Genomic DNA, 19972 nt, shown 5'->3' on the forward strand with positions numbered 1-19972 from the left:
CCTACACTTATTATTTTCACAAGTTTTCACTTCGCTATTATAACATTCAGGACACGTATTTGCATCGGTACATGTGTTTCGAAGTTTGTCATCGATCATGGCATTCACAGCGGCAGCATTCATACATGAGCAGTACTTACCATTACACATAGTGATATTCCAATTGGGATTATTGCAGTTCTTTATATGAGCATTACATGCTTCATCAATCGGCCGGGTTTTACAAGGAATTGGTTGTTGATCTTTACCGCAAATAGGAGCGAAGTTACGTACATTATCTAATTGATTCTTTTGAGTTGTATTTAATATACAATAGAAATCCATTTGTGCGAAACACGGAATGAAAAAAAGGACTATCCAAATTAATGCCAGTGTATACATGTTTGTAGTATTTAAAAAAAAAGAAACAAAAAAACAGCTCAAAAAAGTACTTTTTTTTTTTTTTAAAAAAAAAGAGAGATAACAGGTAGACTTTCTCGTGATTTGAATTTATAAGAAGAAGTTAAGCTAGCAGCGGTTGGATACATGGATGCATAAACGATGATAACCATGATGTAGTGTCTCTCAGGAGAACAAAAAAAAAAAGGAGGACTTTTCTGTATCGTCTCCGCAAAGGCGTCAATGCCTATCTCCTCTTCAGCACAGTGATGATGCCTAGGGAGCACTGCCCCTCTTGAACCAGGATGATCAACATTGTATGCATTTCTTTCTTTCTCCAGTCACAAACTGAACAAGTTAAGGACTATTTTATTTTTTATAGAGAAGTAAGTTCATCAAGAGATTGAATTACAAAGATTGCAACTCATACATTTCACCATCGTTGGTTGGACCTCGTTTGTTGATTGGATACAAAGAAAAGAGGATGCTTATACAAGTTTTTTCCCTTGTGATCGTGTTTACTTTTTCTTCTTCTGCGCTGTGATTAGAGACCTCGTTGCATGGGAGGTCGAACGTATCTGCGGTGATCCTTGTTTTATCTTTCGGAAATGGATGGCGCTGATGATCAGTAGTTGATGATGGATGGCTGGAAAAAACAGGGGCTGTAAACTTTTGTAGATTTTACAGTTGGTTGATGCACGCCCCACGAATTCACAACTATCATCAGCACTCTTTTCTTTTTTTCTATTTACTACCTTCAAAGTGATAGTGACTCTCATATATCATGAAATCATCATTTAGGTTAAGGAGCATTTTATCAATAATGTCAGTTATAGATCCCCCCTTTTTTTTCTAAAAAGAATAAAGCTAACAAAGAAATGAGCTACGCTGCTGTCTACCTCTTTTTACTTTTCAATATCCTTAAATGGAATGAATAGTTTTATTTGTCATAATATAATGTCGGTAAGTTATGTGCTTTCTTTATTATTCAAAAATGAACAAGCCTATAAAAACAAGTGATGATCAAAAAAAAAAAAAAAGAAAACTGATTTTCCAATGCCAACAAACGGGAAAGGGCCCAATCGCTTTTGGCACAGTAGCAGCATCGCCTATTCTACCTACAGCAATCATCATCAGAAAAATGTGAGTCTATTTACATACCATGATTGTCACCCTATGAAATTACCATAAAAAAAAATCATCCTCCATGCCACGTTGCTTGTCCAATATGGTAGATCACGGTCCTATCCATTCCTTTGTTCCAAACTTGATGCCCCTAGAGAAAACTGCATGGTAAATCAAGCGCCATTCTATTATGTGTTAGTGATCGGTCTAGAAGCCCTATTTTTTTTTTTTGAAAATGGAAAAACAAGTAAGAATCGATAATGCAATAAGTAATGATGATGTATTCTTGACTTTTCTGAAAATGCCATTGATCGTATCTGAAGTTATCGCCTTGATGATGATTGCCAAACGATATTTCGAAGGGAGGATAGCTGAGTACTTGTCAGAATAGTCCATTACAGGTACCAAAAAAAAAAAAAGAGATTAGACAACAGCCCCACCAATCGGTATAAATCACTTACAACAGCAATAAAGATGTCCATAAATAATTTTCCTTTTTTGATTGCCTCATATCCTGCTAAGCGTATTGCCGTTAGTTGACCTATTGTTATTCTTTTTCCATTTGATGAAGGTGACATGACATCGATGATTTCAAAACTATCACCTATCTTAACAATATAAAAAAAGGGGTTTAGTTTAATTACTACCTCGTTTTAATCCAGCCCAAATATACTAATCGCAATGCAAGATACTTTCTTCCAAAAGGATAATAGCCGATTCCACTTCTTGATATTGTCTGTGATAATTATATTTCTCGAGAATCTAACACTACAATATGTCCCTGATAGACAAAGTAACAAAATATAAATAAGTCTTCCCCTTTGTAATAATCTTTCTTTTTCTTTTTTTTTTGTGAACTGTTACCTTGCTCTATAATAACATCAAGAGATGTGAGAATACGCCTTGTATTACTATTTGATATATCGACTAATATATGTGAATCATTGCTTACCATGAGAAAATGAAGGCAGTACAATGAACTGAAAGACCTGAAAGAGATTCCACCGCCATGTGTATAGATGAATATGAGGGAATCAAAGAAGGAGTCAGACTTCCACAAGAACAGAACTCTATGATTGACATCAAAAAGCGTAATGAGTACGGGTGTATTATTCAACAACAGAATAATATAGTTTCTCTTTCTCTCTCTCTCTCTCTCTCTCTCTTTTTTTTTTTTTTTTTTTTTTTTTTGCAACCCCATGATCACCTTTTTTTTTCATTTGTCCTTCCTTGTATTGCCAGACGTAGCGATGAAGGTCTGATGTAATGAGGGTTGTATATCACTAGTCAAAGTAATATAGCAGTCGATATTGTAAGCGCCGTTTTAACAATGTGAAAAAAAAAGTTCGAAAGAAGAGAAAGAAAAAGAAGAAGAAAAAAAAAAAGGAAATTCTACTTTTTAAATTGTGGTTTTGCGCAACCCAAAAATAGAAATTAAAAAAATATAACATTTTATTTTCATAATAAATTGATAGCAATTTTTATAAAAAAAATTATTGTAATTACCGTTCAAGGTAAGATTCGTGCAATTTTTATATTTCGTGACCACATTCAGTCAACTCTTTGGCCATTGCGCTCGTTATTTCGACGGCTTGATTAGCCCAATTCATATAATAGTTTTTACATGGTTTGTGTGAGTAACATGCTTCACGGCACTGTTCACTGGTAGCTGATCCAGCATAACATTTGTTGCCAATAGATTCGTGGCATTGGCATAATTCTTTCACCCCAAAGAAATCGAGATCACATCGTTTTTTGTCAACACATGTACCTAGCAAAGAGTGATCACACATGTATATTTTATGCGTGCCTGCTTCAGAAGATCTCGCATATTGACAACTCGATCCATGAGGGCATACGGCGCCATCAAAATCACAATTGGCTTTTCGTTGGAGCGAGCATCGTCCGTGAATGCATTGCGACGTACCCTCACAAGGAATACCGCTGGAACAATCTTCTCCACTGAAAGCATTATACACACAGGTGGGATGATCGCTGTATAGTCGTTGATGGCAATGGCCGCCACAGCACGCCTTCTGATCACACCGTTCCCCGCGTTCGGCACATGTGGGTGGATCTACACACCTTTCATTCCTACATATTTTGCCAGGTGGACATGTGATACGACCATAATCGTATTTGGGACCGAAAGAAAGAGCTGTGCATCTGGGTGGATTTTGACAACTACAGCGGTTATTTTCACAAGTTTTCACTTCGTTATTAGGGCATTCAGGGCACGTATTTGCATCGGTACATGGAATTTTACGTGTGGCAGCGAGAGCAGACGCAATAGTAGTAGCTTTCGTACAGACACAACCGTCATCGGTACACATAGTGGCATTCCATTGAGGATTATTGCAATACTTTATATGAGCATTACATGTTTCATCAATCGGTTGGGTTTTACAAGTAATTCCTTTATGATTATCATCGCAAAGAGGAGAATAGTAACGAAATTGGGCCTTTACAGAATTCTTTTGAGCTGTGCTTGCTGCACAGTACCAATCGTATAGTGCGAAACATTGAGTGAAAAAACAAAATACGCAAATGAATACCAGAACATACATCGTTTATTTAAAGAGAAAAAAATGAGGTTCTTTTTTTTTTAAAAAAAAAAATAAAATAAAAAAGAAATAGAGCGAACGGATGCACTTCCTCGTGATTTTAATTTATTGGAAGTCATCAAGCTAGCAGTAATTGGATGCAGGGATGTATGGATGATGATGATAAACACTTTTAGCTATGATCTGGTGTTTCTCAGGAGAAGGAAGAAAAGGAGGCTTTTTTTGCGTCGTTTCAACAAAGGATCACCTCCCCTTCACTCACAGTGATGATCCCCAAGGAGTACCACTTGATCCATAGATGATAAGCTTTGTATGCATATCTTTCTCCACTCACAAACTGAATAAAGTCAGGACTACGTTTGTTTTTTCTTTGCCTCAATTTTTTTTTCTTTCATTTTTCCAGAAAGAAGAATTTTAGAGTATTCATTTACGGAGTTGAAAATATCACGTCAATGAGGATGATAGGGATGGTAATAGTGAGGTTGATTTTTTAATTTGTTGTATACATTGGGAGATAACATATAAATAATTATTAAGACAGGTGAAAGAGAGTGATTTTACGTATTTTCTCTTCCAATTTGGTGCAATGATGATGAGTTTTGAGCGGCTTATAAAGTATAAAAAAATACATACTCTAATCCATTTACATGTGATGCCACAGCATAAAAAACATTTATGGATCAAATTTCTCGCTATGGAGCAAGTTGACAGATGAAAAGTCATTATCTATTCTTAGATTAATTTTTTTTCAGAGGGATCCAATGGTAGTAGTTTTATTGGATGATGATCATTATTGAATGAAAAACCTTGGTTTTTAACAGTGTAGCGAAGAGAGTTTGAGGTTTGGAGTACTGCAAAAAAAAAAAAAAATTGGATCGAAGCTCATATGCATTTTGTAGCCTATTATGGGTGTGGATATGATATTTCAAATAATATAAGACACAATAAGATTCCTTTGCAGTTTTATCTGAGAAAACAAAAATTAGAAAGATCTACACTTGAGTGGACATGGGCTTTCTGGATATTAGACTCTTTGCTGTGGACTCTTTGGGCTTCAGCATGGTGGGTGGCATTGGGACAAAAAAAAAGAAAAAAAAAAACAAAAAAAAAATCATGTCAAATTGTTGTCAGTGGACGGACCTACAAAAAACAATTCACCTTTTTGCTTTTTTATTTAATTTTTTTTTTTCTTTTCTCCATCAGCTTTTTTTTTTCACATTGGGTGTCCTCTTTGATTTTACGATCTTGTCATGGTAGATTTTATTGGATTTGGGACGTTTTGAAAAAGGGATTTACAAAATACATGGGAAAACCCTTCCATTTTGGATGTAGGATTTAGTACAGGTAATGACAAAAATATTTTATACCCTTTTTGATATGAATTACTTGACCTGGTTTATTTGATTGGTAATATGAACGAAGACCTGACTGGAACTTCTTTTGATTAGGAATGAGAACTTGTTAGGATCTTCATGGTGGGCGAACTATAGTAGATACAGTAGAATGGATAGTAGCTGATACTTTTTATTGGTTAGTGTATGGATTACTTTTTTTTTTTTGAAATAAAAATTATATTGCTTTTTATGATAAACAGCAATACACCATGGCTTTTTTATGATAATCATTATTATTGGATGAGGGGGTGATTGAATTAGTTTTTTATTTTTAATTTTCTTATAAATTGGGAGGTAAAGTATAAGCCGTTATTAATACAATGATATCAAAGAAAAAAAAAACCAGCGACTGAATGAATCAATAAAAGATGATGTGCTGGTTCTTTACTCAATTGAAGACATTCTGCCGACCAATAATGTCGTATATCTGATAAGTAGTGTCTGATGATTATATGATGGATAACGAGTAATGACTGATACTAGACAGTACTTGATTCCTGATGGTTGAACATATTAGTGGAGAACAATAGTAGTTTAAATAACAATGAATGATGACAGATAACAACCGTTAAACATATGAGAGATGACGATAATATCAATGAATATGATTTTATCCAATTGTATACTGTATAAAAGGAGACCACCAATATCATCAAAACTGCCATCCACCAAAAATACCTTTTATACAAAAATGCCTCGCTGATGGCAACCAGTTGCATGATTTCATATTTGAAGTTTTGTTAGGATGAAATCAGCCTTTGAAGCTGACTGTGAATCAGTTTTTTTTTTTATTATCTTGCTATCTGTCAAAATCTTGACATTTGTCCAATTCACACATTTTGACCATTTCTCACACTTTTGACCAAGACCTTCTTTTCTTTTTTATATTTTTGGTCTCATCTGAATCACTTCTCTTACACAGTTTCATCCGTTACTACGTTTTTTATCATATTCATCAGTTTCATCCGTTTTATTTTCTCATTGTTTCTCATCATGATTATCATCATCTAAAAATAATCTTTAGTTTTTGTATATAAATACATCCAGTAGTCTATACATTTTCCCTCTTTGTCAAAGTTTTATTATAACAAATTCAATTGTATAATCATCCTGGCCACTCTTAAGAAATCAATCATCTTAAGTTTTATATGTATTATTTTATTATCAAGTTACATTCAAGCTTTTATTATTTTATTTGATCATCCTCAAGTGTGATCAAATAATCAAGACATCTATTTCCATATTTGGGACATATATTTAAATTTACCTTATACTGTTTCGTTCTTTTTTTTTTTTATAAAAAGAACTGGTGCTCACTACTCACCAAATATTTTTGATATTATTATTTTAATGATATCATCCATCAAATTTTATATTTTCAATCATCCGTTAAGTACAAAAAAAGCTTAACAGTTTCTTTCAGCTGAAATTTAAGTAGATTGATTGGGTTTTACAAAATAATAATAATAATAGTAATAATCAAAAATCAATAAAGATAATAATGTTTTATTTTCATAATACTCTGATAGCACCTATTATAAAAATATTTCTTTTAAATAAAAAACGTATGGTAATTATTGCTCAAAATAATATCAATGTACGGGCCCGCGCAATTTTTATATTTTGTGACCACAATCAGTCAACTCTTTGGCCATTGTGCTCGTTATTTCAATGGTTTGATTAGCCCAATTCATGTAATAGTTTTTACACGGTGAGTCGGTTTCATAAGTTTTACATTTTTGGAGACCTGCCAAATTCACAGTATAAGTCGTTTTACACGCCAGTTTCTGTGCGTAACATACTTCTTTGCATTTTTCACCGGTAGCTGAACCAGCATAACAATGACTGCCAATGCCCGGATGGCATTGACATAGCTCTTTCACCCCAAAGAAATCGAGATCACACCGTTTTTCCTCAATACATATTTTTTCATCCAACGTAACGTGATCACATTGACATACTTTATTCGTGCCGAGTTGAAATGCGTTCGTATGCTTACAACTAGATCCATAAGGGCATACGCCACCATCATCACAACTGGATCCTATCTTGAGTGAACATTGTCCACCAATGCATTGCGACGTACCATCACAAGGAATACCACCGGAACAATCTTCTCCAATAAAGGCTTTTTCCATACAGGCGGGATGATCACTCAATTTTCGTTGATGGCAAAATAATCCATTACAGCACCCTTTCTTATCACACCTCTGCCCATGACTGGCACATGAGGGTGGATCTACACATATTTCGTTAATACATACTTTGCCAGGCGGACATGTGATACGCCCAAAGTCGAATTTGGGACCGAAAGAAAGACTTGTGCATGTGGGCGGTAATCGACATTGACATTTGTTATTTTCACACGTCTTCACATTGTAACCACCACATTCAGGACATTGGTTTGCATTGGTACAGTTGTTTCGTCGTATGGTATCGATAACAGCATTGGCAGTGGTGGCTTTCGTACAAAAACAATATTTGCCACTACATATAGTGGTATTCCAATTGGGATTATTGCAATTCTTTATATGAGTGTTACATGTTTCATCAATCGGTAGGGTTTTACAAGTAATTGGTCGATGATTGTCATCACAAATAGGAGAGCTGTAGGAACGATATATTTGATCTAAAAAAGCGTTGTGAGTTGTATTTGATGCACAATACGAATTGATATAGGAATCGAATTGTGCAAAACACTGAGTGAAGAAAACTACTGCCCAAATGAATACCAGTACGTACATCATTTATAAAGTTTATAATAAAAAGAGAAAGCCCAAAAAAAAAGAAACTCATTTTTTCTTTCCCTTTTTTGACTTTTTATAAAAAAAATGGAATGGATGCATTTTCTCCTGATTTGAGTTTGTTGCAAGATGTCAAGCTAGCAATAGTTGGATACAGGGATGCATTGATCATGATGATGAACGCTTTTAACTATGATCTGTCGTTTCTCAAGAGAAGAAGGAAAAGGGAGCAGTTTTCTGCATCGTTTCAACAAAGGCGTAGATTCTTATCTCCTATTCGCGTACAATGATGATCCCTAGGGAGATTTGCCCCTCTTGATCCAGGATAACATTTGCATGCATGTCTTTCTCCACTCACAAACTGAACAAAGTCGGGGCTACGTTTGCTTTTTCTTTGTCTCAATTTTTCTTTCTTTCATTTTTCCAGAAAGAAAAACTTTAGGATTCCATTTACAGAGGTTGAAAAATATCACGCCAATGAGGATGATAGAGACGGTAACAGTGAGACGTATTTTTTTAATTTGCTGTATACATTGGGAGATAACGTATAAATTATTATTAAGACAGCTAAAAGAGGGTGATTTTATGTATTTTCACTTCAAATTTGGTGCAATGATGATGAGTTTTGAGCGAGTTATAAAAGTATAAAAAATACATACTCTAATCCATTTGCATGTGATGCCACTGCATAAAAAAACATTTATGGATCAAATTTCTCGCTATGGAGCAAGCTGACGGATGAAAAGCCATTATCTATTGTTAGATTACTTTCTTCGGAGGAATCCAATGGTACTAGTTTTAATGGATCGTCATTATTGGATGAAGGACCTAGTTTCTAACAGTGCAGCAGGTGGCGAATGAGAGTTTGAGATTTGGTAACTGCAAAAAAAAAAAAAAAAATTGGGTCGAAGCTCATAGATTTTGTAGCCTACTATGGGTGTAGATAGGTATTCCAAATAAAATAAGACACAATGAGGTTCCTTTGTAGTTTTATTTGAGAAATCAAAAATTAGAAACGTCTACACTTGAGTGGACATGGACTTTCTGGATATTCGACTCTTTGCTTTGGACTTTTTGGGCTTCGGCAAGGTGGGTGGGATTGGGACAAAAAGAGCGAAAATAAATTTCTTTTTTCTTTTCTCCATCAACTTTTTTTTCCACATTGGGTGTCCTTTTTGATTTTGCGATCTTGTCACGGTAAGTTTTATTAGATTTGAAGCGTTTTGAAAAAGGGATTTACAAAATATATGGGGAAGCCCTTTCATTTTGGATGTAGGATTTAGTACATAATGACAAAAATATTTTATAGTCTTGTTATATGAATTGCTTGGTCTGGATTCATTTTATTGGTAATATGAACGAAAACCTAACTGGATGGCAAACTTCTTTTGGTCAAGAATGAGAAATTGTTAGGGTCTTGATGTTGGACGAATCCTTCTAATTGGTACTATAATAGATACAATAATGGGTAGCAGTGATAGTTTTTATTAGTAGTGTGTGGATTACCTCTTTTTTGAAATAAATATTGTATTGTTTTTTTATGATACACAGAAATACACCATGGCTTTTTTATGATAATCATTATTATTGAATGAGGAGATGACTGAATTAACTTTTCATTCTTAATTTTCTTATAAATTGGGAGGTAAAGTATAGGCTGTTATTAATTGAACTAGAATAATTTAATATATATCCATTCCAAATTTGATGTGATGATGTTGATTTTGGACAGTGTTGCCTATCGACTTTATACGGGAGTACGCTTACAAAAGCGTAAAAGGATTCTGTACATATCAACCTCATCAAAGTCAATGATCCGAGTTCTTAATGAATATGCCAAAAGGGGAACCAGTAAAATTACCAAAAGGAAAAAAAAAGCAGCGGCTAGACGAGTCAATAAATGGAAAAGATAATGTGCTAGTTCTTTTTGCTATTGAAGATGTCATGCCGATCAATAATATCATATACCTGATAAGTAGTCTTTGGTGATTGTGTGATGGATAACGAGTAATGACTGATACTAGACGATCCCGATGGATGAACACACTAGTGGATAATGATGTAAATAAATAATAATGAATAATGATGGATAGCAACTATTAAATATATGAGAGATGATGACAACAAAAATGAAGAACAGAAATGATGATGATAACATCAATGAATATGATTTCATCCAATTGTATACTGTATAAAAAGAGACCCCCCGTAGCATTAGAATTGTCATCCATCACAAACATCTTTTATACAAAAGCACCTCTCTCATGGTAACCACTTGGATGACTTCATATTTGAGGTCTCTTCCGCCTGAAATTTGAGCGGATTGATTGGGTTTTACAAAATAATAATAACAATAATAATCAAAAATCAATACAGATAATAGTGTTTTATTTTCATAATAATGTGATACCACCTATCGTAAAAATATTTCTTTTAAATAAAAAACGTACGGTAATTGTCGCGCAATTTTTATATTTTGTGACCACAATCAGTCAATTCTTTAGCCATTACAGCCGTTATTTCAAAGGTCTGATTAGCCCAATTCATATAATAGTTTTTACATGGTGAGTGCGCATCACTGTGCGCGTAACATGCTGTACGACATTGCTCACTAGTAGCTGAATTAGCATAACAATAATTGCCAATAGACTGATGACATTGACATAATTCTTTCACCCCAAAGAAATCGAGATCACACCGTTTTTTTGTAATACATGTACCATCGTTTAGAAGCAGATCACAAAAGCATATTTTATTCGTATTGACAACTCGGCAACTCGATCCATGGGGACATATGGCGCCATCAAAATCACAGTTGGATCCTCTTTTGAGTGAGCACCGTCCACCAATGCATTGCGACGTACCTTCACAAGGAATACCGCTAGAACAGTCTTCTCCAATAAAGGCATTTTGCACGCAGATGGGAGGAGTAGTAGCACCGAATGATGTTCGTCGATGGCAATGTAACTCATCACAGCACCCTTTCGTATCGCACTGCTGCCCATGATCGGCACATGAAGGTGGATCTACGCATTTTTCTTCAATACATACTTTGCCAGGCGGACATGTGATACGACCAAAGTCGAATTTAACACCGAAAGAAAGAGTTGTGCATCTATGTGGGAGTCGACAACGACAACTTTTATTTTCACACGTTTTCACATCGTCATTATCACACTTCGGACAGTCGCTTGCATTGTTACAAGCGTTTCGCGGCTTGGAGGCAGCGGCTCTACCAGCGTTTACACTATTAAGAACGGTGGCATCCCCGCAGACACATATATTATTGATACATACAGTGGTATTCCAATGGGGATTATCGCAATGCTTTATATGAGAGTTACATGTTTCCTGAGTTTCGAGTTTACAAGAAATTGCTCGATGATTATCATCGCAAATAGGGCGCACGAAATTTACAAATGAATTTTTAGAACTGCTTTGATTTATTTTTGATGCACAATACGGATTGTATTGTGCGAAACACTGAGTGAATAAAAAAGCCACCCAAATTGATACCAGAAGATACATCATTCCCAGGATTAAAAAAAAAAAAAAAAAAAAAAAAAAAAAAGAGCTCAGAAAAAAGAATTCTTTTTTTTTGAAAAAAAAAAAAAAAGACAGAACGGATGCATTTCCTCATGATTTACATTTATTGGAAGAAGCCAATCTAGGGATAGTTAGATTCAGGGATTCTAATGATATAGATTTTTAACTGTGATCTGATGTTTTTCAGGAGAAGAAGAAAAAAGGAGGAGTTTTCTGCATCGTTTCAACAAAGGCTTAAACATCCATCTCCTCTTCATGTACAGTGATGATGCTAGGGAGTTTTGTCCCTCTTGATCTAGGATAACATTGCATGCATACCTTTCTCCACTCATAAACTAAACGAAATCATGGTTAATTGCTTTGTTCAATCGCTCGTCATCGTTATTTCTTTCATAAAGAATGATTACTAAGAGCTTGAATTTCGACTACCGTTGAGTAAAATTGCTACTCATCTATTTCGCCATGTTGATTGGATATATAGAAAAGAGAATGCTTATACTGTTTTTTTTTCCTTGTGAATCACATTTACACTTTATTCAATAATAAATGACGGAATTCAAAGAATAAGATGTCGCAAAAATAGGAAATAAAATATCGTAAGGATAGAAAATAAATGACGGGGAAGAAAAGAGAGAGTTGACGCATAATCAAATAGAGAATATAAGAAAAATAGATATCATGAAAAAAAGAGCAATTAAAAAAAAAAAAAAAAGAAATCCACCAATTGAGTTCACCAAGTTAACATATAAAAAAAGAAGAAAGAAAAAAATGAGTAATATTTATCCAGATGATATATTTTTATTCACTTACAATTTAAGCGCGAACGCCTAAACATGTATCGAGATCACTGCAGCAATTTCTCACTGCAGTGAAAGTAGGATGGCGATAACCATCCCGGAAAGCGGTGTGTGTGTTTATAACCTTTTTAAAAAAATGGGCGACCCCAACCACGCCTAGGCAAATAACGACCGAGGTCAACCCAGAGAGGAAAGAAGCGGAAGAGAAGAGAGGCCAGAAAGGAGGACAGACGGAAAAGATGACAGGCCTAAAAGAGAAGGCGACCCCAACCACGCCTGAGCAAATAACGACCGAGGTCAAACCAAGAAACAGGCCACAAGGGAGGACAGGCGGAAAAGAAGATTGGCCAAAGGGAAAGGACACGGAAAGAGATGACAAAGGAAGGGACAGGCAAGCCCAAAAGAAGACAGGCAAGCCCAAAGAAAAAAAAAAAGAAAAAAAGAATTTAATGAAGTAAAAAAGGACGTTCTTTTATAATAAAACAAACTCCCTGTAAAAGAAAAAAAGACAAATCACCCCTGCAATTATGCGCTTTTTTAGCTATGAAATCAAAAGGACCCGAATAAATGGTTTCAAAAAGAAAAAAGGAACTATTATGCAAATTTTGATGTCATCTATGGGAAAAAAGATCAATCGATTGCATGCTTCAGTAATTAAAAAAAAAGGAACTATTATGCAAATTTGCTTTTATCATCTATGGGAAAAGAGATCGATCGATTGTATGTTTCAGTAATAAAAAAAAAGAACTATTATGCAAATTTGATTTTGTCATCTATGGGAAAAAAATACATCGATGCATGTCTCAGTGATGATTTCAAAAGATAAGAACCCGAGTAAATGATTTAAAAAAAAAAAACTATGTTTCAGCGCTTTTGTATTATGTAAAGAATCGATCATCATCTATTCATGCCGTCATCCATTCATGCCATCATCCTATTATCCTATCACGTACCAACGTCTAGTCGTACCTATAAAAGTATATGTGAAATAAAAAGAATGTATCCAAAATACAATAATACATCAAAAGAAGATTAGAATCAATTACATTAACATGTAACAAAGTAGTTGGAATAAAAATAAAAACTTTATTGAATAAAAGTATAATAATAAAGACTACCAATTGATATACTAAAAGTCAATACAAAGAAAAGAAAAGAAAGGAAAAGAAAAGAAAGGAAAAGTAAATCAAAAAAAAATATGAAAGAAAAACGGACTTTGAAAACCACTACTTTCAGGGCAATCATCATGATGAATCAACACTCTAATGATGATCCATTATATCAATAAAGAACTTTGTTTCATTTTTTAATATACTTTTCAAATAAAGTCGCAGTATTTTTTTTTTTTTTGTTTTTCCACCATCATCACCAACATCGACCCATCATTCTATTATCAATCACCTCTACCGACATCGCTAAAGCGATATCTAAAAGAGTGGTAATGCGACATCCATTTTGGGAAAGTTCGATATTTTGTTTAATAACATCACGAAAAGTATTTTCTCGTGACCCGACAAAAAACTTTGAAATCACATTTATATTTCTTTCTGCGGTATGATGAGAGGCCTATTTGCATTGGTACCGAACGTATTTACCGTCACCCTTCTTTAAACTATGGAATGGAAAGTGCTAATGATCGATAGTTGGTGATTGGAAAAAAAAGTATGACTTTTTACAGATTTTACAGGCGCTCGACACATATTCCGCAAATTCATATCTACAATCGACCTCCTTTTCTTTTTCTTTTTTTTTTTTTTTTTTTGAATAGAATGCATAATTCAGTAAGTAAAGATGAAGTGTTCTACGCATATCATGGATCATGTACTACATATCTCCCTCCAAAAAAAAAAAGAAATGTTTGAAGCGATTGCTCATTCTTTGAATATATTGATGTTGGCAAATAATCCCTTCAAAAAAAAAAGAAAAAGCGGAATACTTGGCACGATCGTTCACCTTAGGTGCATGAATACTTCCCCAGAAAAAAAAATGATGAGATGAGAACAACAATCACATTCATCAGCATGATTTACTTGCAACAGCAATAAAGATGAAATTGTCCATAAATAATTTATCATTTCTGGTTGCTAAGAGTATTGTTGTTGTTAGCTTGATCTGTTGATGCTTTTCAGTCGGATCAAGTCTGTTGTCAGAATATGTTGATGGTGTCAAATATCGTCAAAACAAAATAGAACAACAGTGATGGATGATGTTTCCTCTCCGCTTTCTCCATGAGGATCATCAACGAATAATAGGAGTTGGCAGGTCAATCAAAATGTAGGACATCAAGCATTGAATGGTCGATATATCTGAATCCACTTTTTTTCTTTTACGTGGAATGGAAAACCATGTTTTCTAATAAAGGAGTGATCATGAGGTAGAATGGCTTTACGATGAAGAAAAAAAAAAAATAGAAAAGGCTCTTTCTTTTTTTTTTTGGGAGAGCATTATTTTCTGCGGCAACTTATGACTCAAAAGTGTGATATCAAATCCCGAATTGGTACGGTGGGATGGAAATATCAAAAATTGCGTAGTATATGGCCACTGTCGCCTTCAAGCACTGAAAACGTGTGATGTTTACATCTAAGCCCGATGGTGAATTGAAATATGAATAGTCTGCTACTGATACAATGTCTTTCTTTTTTTTATGTATCTTTCTTCTGTCCATCCAGCGATTATTTTCTGCGGTGTTAACTTCGATTTTTTGTTTCATTTATCCAAATTGTTTTATCTGTTCGTGTCAAGACTCTCATTGGGTATTATTTCCATGAAAGGAAGATTTACTTTTGACAAAGAGATCGTTTCATACTTTTATCCATAAAAAGCTACTTATAGATACAGTGTTTTCAAAGTTTTCTGTCGGGTCACAAGAAAATGCTTTTCGTGATGTTATAAAATAAAAAATCGTACTTTCCCAAAATGAATGTCGCATTACCACTTTTTCAGATATCGCTTTAGAGATGTCGGTAGAGTATGTCACTGATTGATGATTGATGATTGATGACTGATTGTTAGCTGATTCTTTTCAACAGGCCATATTTGGAAAAAAAAAGAACTATATTTTTTATATTGTATTATCATAATATTCACAGTTAAGACAGGGGTATAACAATGTAATATTCATATCTTGTGATGTTGATGTAAATTTGCATAATAGTTCCTTTCTTTTTTTTAAAAAAAAACATTTACTCGGGTCTTCTTTGTTTATTTTCATTAACTGAGACATTCCATCGATCGATGACGAATGTAAATTTGCATAATAGTTCTTTTTTTTTTCTTCTGAGGTATTTTTGCCGGGTTTATTTTATTCTTTGATCAAGTGAGAGATATAAAAGTGTGCTATTTTATTTTTCTTTTTTTTTCTGTTTCTTTTTTCCCTTTTTTTTTCTTTTAATTTCTTTATCTATTTTGATATCAATTTTTAAACCAATTTACAAGCATACAAGACCTTTATATCCATCCATACCAAATACAAGTTTTTTTTTCTGGACAAAAACCTTACAAGAATCAAGACGGGCCTTTAGGTCCATTTGCTTTTTTTTATATATATACTTATTGGACTTCCTTCTTTTCTGTGCTTGCATTAATAGTAAGTTTCTTTTAATGATACTGATTGATGATGATACAGTATATTAATCATTCTCTTTTTATTTTTCTTTTTGAAATCTCTCTTGGTGTTCAAAGTGAATATCAAACCTGTAAACAGCAACATATAAAAATATGTTATCGCCTCTTCGGAGGACGCATTTAATGCTTCTCTACAGGTAAGTTAAAATAAATAAATATAAAAAAATGGATATGTTGACTAAATAATATTTTATTTTCTGTTATTCAAAATACTCAATGGAACTACTACCACTCCTTTTCTTCTTGTTCTTTTTCTTCTTATACTCTCTATTTGATTATGCGACAACTCTCTCTTTTCTACCCCGTCATTTATTTTCTATCCTTATGATATTTTATTTCCTATTTTTGCGACATCTTATTCTTTGAATTCCGTCATTTTTTATTGAATAAAGTGTAGACACCTTAATCCATTTCGGTCAAATTTAACCGACGCTTGAGTTTCATTGTTTGACAAAAAAAAAAAATTGGAATGCCTAGCTTTGGTTACCTTGAATTTTTTTTTTTTTTTTTTTTAGTATAGTTGATCCGAAGGTCCCCACTTGATTCAAATTTAATTTATAAAAAGAGAATCATTTGCATTCATCCCACCTATTTCTCAACCTCTCTTTTTTTCTCTCTCTCCTTTTTTTTTTTTTTTTTTGATACATACCTTCTCTTCACGCAGGATGCCCACACAATCAACATCAGAACATCCTGTGCTCATTATGGGCGCTGGTCTTTCGGGATTGACACTAGCACAGACTCTGAAAAGACAAGGTATTCCTTACAAGGTCTTTGATCGGGACATCAGCCGAGATGGTCGCGCCAATCAAGGATGGTCCATCATGCTTCGTATCTGTCTACCTTACTTATTGGAAGCATTTGATGCTGATTTCCTCAAAACACTTGCAGCCGAAGCATCTGTCAATCCCTTGGACCCTGAAAGTGCGCAATTTGCCTATGTGGATGGCATCACCAATAAAAGATTGGTGTTTTATGATCCAAAGAATTATCGTTCGATCTCGTCATCTGATGCATTGGAGTTCAATATGTATCGCGTCAACCGCAAACGATTTCGACAGTGGCTGATGAAAGGCATCGATGTGACATGGAACAAACGCATGACAAGTTACAACATCACGCATGATGGCGTAATTGTCACTTTTGCTGATGGATCTATTGAAAAAGGCTCATTTTTGGTCGGTGCTGATGGTGTTCAGTCCGCTGTGTGTCAACATATGCTACTCAACTACGATCATCAAAGGGGAAATAGTGATGATACTTTCAACAAGGTGACGAAAATCAACCCAACACGTCTGCTAGCCACCACACGCTGGATCACGGAAGAAGAACGTGATACTATTCAGTATTTATCGGAAAGTCATTTTGCTGCATTTGGTCAATTAGGCAGGGACACGGATCATCCAGAAGGCCTACGAGCATTTGTATCTCTTAACGATATCCGACATCAAACTGAAAAAAAATATGAACTTCTTCTTGTGCTCTCCCGCTATGATGATCATCATGTCATACCTCGTTTAAAGGATCCAAAGGAACGATTGGAACAATTCAAGGCCTGGGCAAAAGATGGTTTGGGTGGTGCATTGCAAAAGATCTTTCTCGATACGCCCGATGACTCTGAAGTTGTGGACGTCGCCATCCGTGAACGGGCTCCTCAACCTGATTCTCTTGCTCAGCATCAAGGCCGTGTGACCTTGATTGGTGATGCTGCGCATACAATGACCATGTTTAAAGGCGAAGGTAAGAAAATAAATACAGGTAGACGAAAACAATCCACTAAAGTTTTTTTTTTTTTTTTGAATAGGTGGCAATCAGGCCATCATAGATGCTGTTAAACTAGGTCAACTTTTAGGAAAGGTACGTGATGGAGATATTTCTCTTGAACAAGCCATCGATCAATATCATGAAGAAATGATCCCTCGATGTACCAAAGCAGTGGATGAATCGAACGAAGCATGTTATCTTGCTCACAAAGCTCCTGATGTAGCCATTGCCAACCTCAAGGCTTTGATTGAAAATGCAATACAGGAATATGAACAACGGCAACGTTCTCAATAGCAGTAATAGTAATAGCTTGTGATATTTAGAACTCTTTTTCATGTTTAAAGCTTAATAAAATACAAGGTTTTGCCATATAGACTCCCGTCAATTGATAACGTTATCTTCTTTTTTAGTTCTATTTTTGCATGAAGTGGAACGCTTGAATAAATTTAAAGGTAGTAATTTTTTCCCGGCTGCTTTTTCCTCTTTTTCTTCCACTCTTTTTTTTTTTTTTTAAAAAAAAAAAACCTACCTTTGATGAAACAGCGGCAGCAATATTATACCAACAGCTTTTTTTTTTGGTAGTCCGTTCGTATGGTGTGCCCAGTAATACATTATGCTCATACATCTTTGATTGCAATAAGGAAAAACGTACACTAGGATAGAATACAGAAGGGTAATCAGAAAAAGAGAACGCACAGAAAGACAAGCTTTTATTTGAATTATACCCGCGTTATAATTAGCTCTTCTCTTTGTAGTTAATTGGTAGGGGCTTATTGGTTTTGGGAAAGGTGGGCTCATTCTTGCCGTTATCTCATGGTCTTGGTTTGATAATGGTTACTCATGGTGGTGTTATGAAGTTTATTCATGCTCTTGTTGCCACTAGAAATCCTGTTATACTTTTTTTTTATTCACTTACAGCATCAACGACGATTCCCAACTATATTATTTACTAGAATAATATTAGGCGGTAATGCAAAGGGAATTATACCTCTTGGCGTATCTGTAGTGTTACAAGGGAACAAAACAATTGTCCAAATAGCGTATAGATGGCATCACAGAGGGCTTTTGAAGGTAATGCAAATATATATGGTGTCATGTTTCGATGGATTCGAACGGATGGTATTTTAAACTCGCCTTTTTTTTTTTTTTTTTTTTTTTTTTTTTTGTGAAGAAAGATAGGATTTGGTGAACGGCAACATAGACGAAGATTTTTTTTGAATGGGAAAACACCTTGGTGATCGTATCGACGCAACCGGAGTTGAAGAGGAACAGAAAAAAAAAATACTTACAACAGATTTGGGACAAGGTATAGATGAAACGTGATGATTTACAAGTGAAAAATCTACCGCGCGGCAAGCTGTTGGCGACTCATTGGCAAGAAAGAGTACAAAAAATCATTGTCGTGACATGTGTCGGAAAGGCTAATATGATTTTTACATATGTAAAAGGTACTACTTCATGATCTTCTATAGTTATTGGACAGATTGGAAAGGAAATGACATCAACCTATCGTCTTTTTTAGTACGGGATTTATCAAGTCGGTTATACTTTTGGTTTTTGTTTATTAATTTAGATTTTGTGTTTATAGTTAATAAAGGAACAGAGTTTACATCTATGAAAATGCAATGATGATAATGATGATGATGATGATGGTAATGGTTTATTTACACCTGTTTCTGTGTTCATATATATAAGGACGTGGTTGTGCGTGATATAATATGCAAAATGTGATTCATACCCTACTTTGTCTTGATGGGTGATACGTTGATTGCAATTCATGCTATCTCCTAATTCATTTTGTTTATTCGCATCCACATCTAATAAAAAAAAAGGATTTGTTTATGTCAGTAAACAATAAGTGATGGGAAACGAAAAATCAAAAAATAATAATAATAATAATCGAACATTACTTCCATTTAGAGTGGTGCCCACCAATCAGAGAACCCAAACTATGATATTTAAACTTTTTTCGCATGAGTGTCCAAGAACACTACAAACTCGGATTCTCGGTTGAGATGTGTAACATACTCTTTGTT

The 19972-nt window shown here is 34.6% G+C and overlaps 6 protein-coding genes across 6 annotated transcripts; 2 read left to right on the plus strand and 4 right to left on the minus strand.

Moving 5' to 3' along the window:
- Nucleotides 1-1362: 1362 nt before the first annotated feature.
- On the minus strand, nt 1363-2586 carry BX664DRAFT_317803 (uncharacterized protein; the record flags this gene model as incomplete). Its single annotated transcript, XM_051542767.1, has 6 exons — nt 1363-1382; nt 1497-1527; nt 1795-1881; nt 1965-2107; nt 2368-2414; nt 2456-2586. The coding sequence occupies 6 exons, from the start codon at nt 2584-2586 to the stop codon at nt 1363-1365; spliced, it is 459 nt and encodes a 152-aa protein (XP_051396635.1).
- A 707-nt stretch (nt 2587-3293) lies between these two features.
- Nucleotides 3294-3632, minus strand: BX664DRAFT_250843 (uncharacterized protein; the record flags this gene model as incomplete). The annotated part of the gene is made up of 1 exon (XM_051540292.1): nt 3294-3632. A coding segment is annotated over one exon (339 nt), but the record flags the coding sequence as incomplete, so codon positions are not given.
- A 3781-nt stretch (nt 3633-7413) lies between these two features.
- Nucleotides 7414-7752, minus strand: BX664DRAFT_250793 (uncharacterized protein; the record flags this gene model as incomplete). The annotated part of the gene is made up of 1 exon (XM_051540291.1): nt 7414-7752. A coding segment is annotated over one exon (339 nt), but the record flags the coding sequence as incomplete, so codon positions are not given.
- A 2922-nt stretch (nt 7753-10674) lies between these two features.
- On the minus strand, nt 10675-11733 carry BX664DRAFT_317806 (uncharacterized protein; the record flags this gene model as incomplete). The annotated part of the gene is made up of 1 exon (XM_051542768.1): nt 10675-11733. The coding sequence occupies one exon, from the start codon at nt 11731-11733 to the stop codon at nt 10675-10677; it is 1059 nt and encodes a 352-aa protein (XP_051396638.1).
- A 5067-nt stretch (nt 11734-16800) lies between these two features.
- Nucleotides 16801-18321, plus strand: BX664DRAFT_341808 (uncharacterized protein). The gene is made up of 2 exons (XM_051547054.1): nt 16801-17912; nt 17977-18321. The coding sequence occupies exons 1-2, from the start codon at nt 16838-16840 to the stop codon at nt 18228-18230; spliced, it is 1329 nt and encodes a 442-aa protein (XP_051396639.1). The 5' UTR covers nt 16801-16837; the 3' UTR covers nt 18231-18321.
- A 119-nt stretch (nt 18322-18440) lies between these two features.
- On the plus strand, nt 18441-19562 carry BX664DRAFT_341810 (uncharacterized protein). Its single transcript, XM_051547055.1, has 3 exons — nt 18441-18609; nt 18692-19007; nt 19108-19562. The coding sequence occupies exons 2-3, from the start codon at nt 18801-18803 to the stop codon at nt 19123-19125; spliced, it is 225 nt and encodes a 74-aa protein (XP_051396640.1). The 5' UTR covers nt 18441-18609; nt 18692-18800; the 3' UTR covers nt 19126-19562.
- The last annotated feature ends 410 nt before the right edge of the window (nt 19563-19972 follow it).

The sequence above is a fragment of the Halteromyces radiatus genome, assembly GCF_025201355.1.
Source record: "Halteromyces radiatus strain CBS 162.75 chromosome Unknown BX664scaffold_9, whole genome shotgun sequence".
Taxonomy (NCBI): Eukaryota; Fungi; Mucoromycota; class Mucoromycetes; order Mucorales; family Cunninghamellaceae; genus Halteromyces; species Halteromyces radiatus.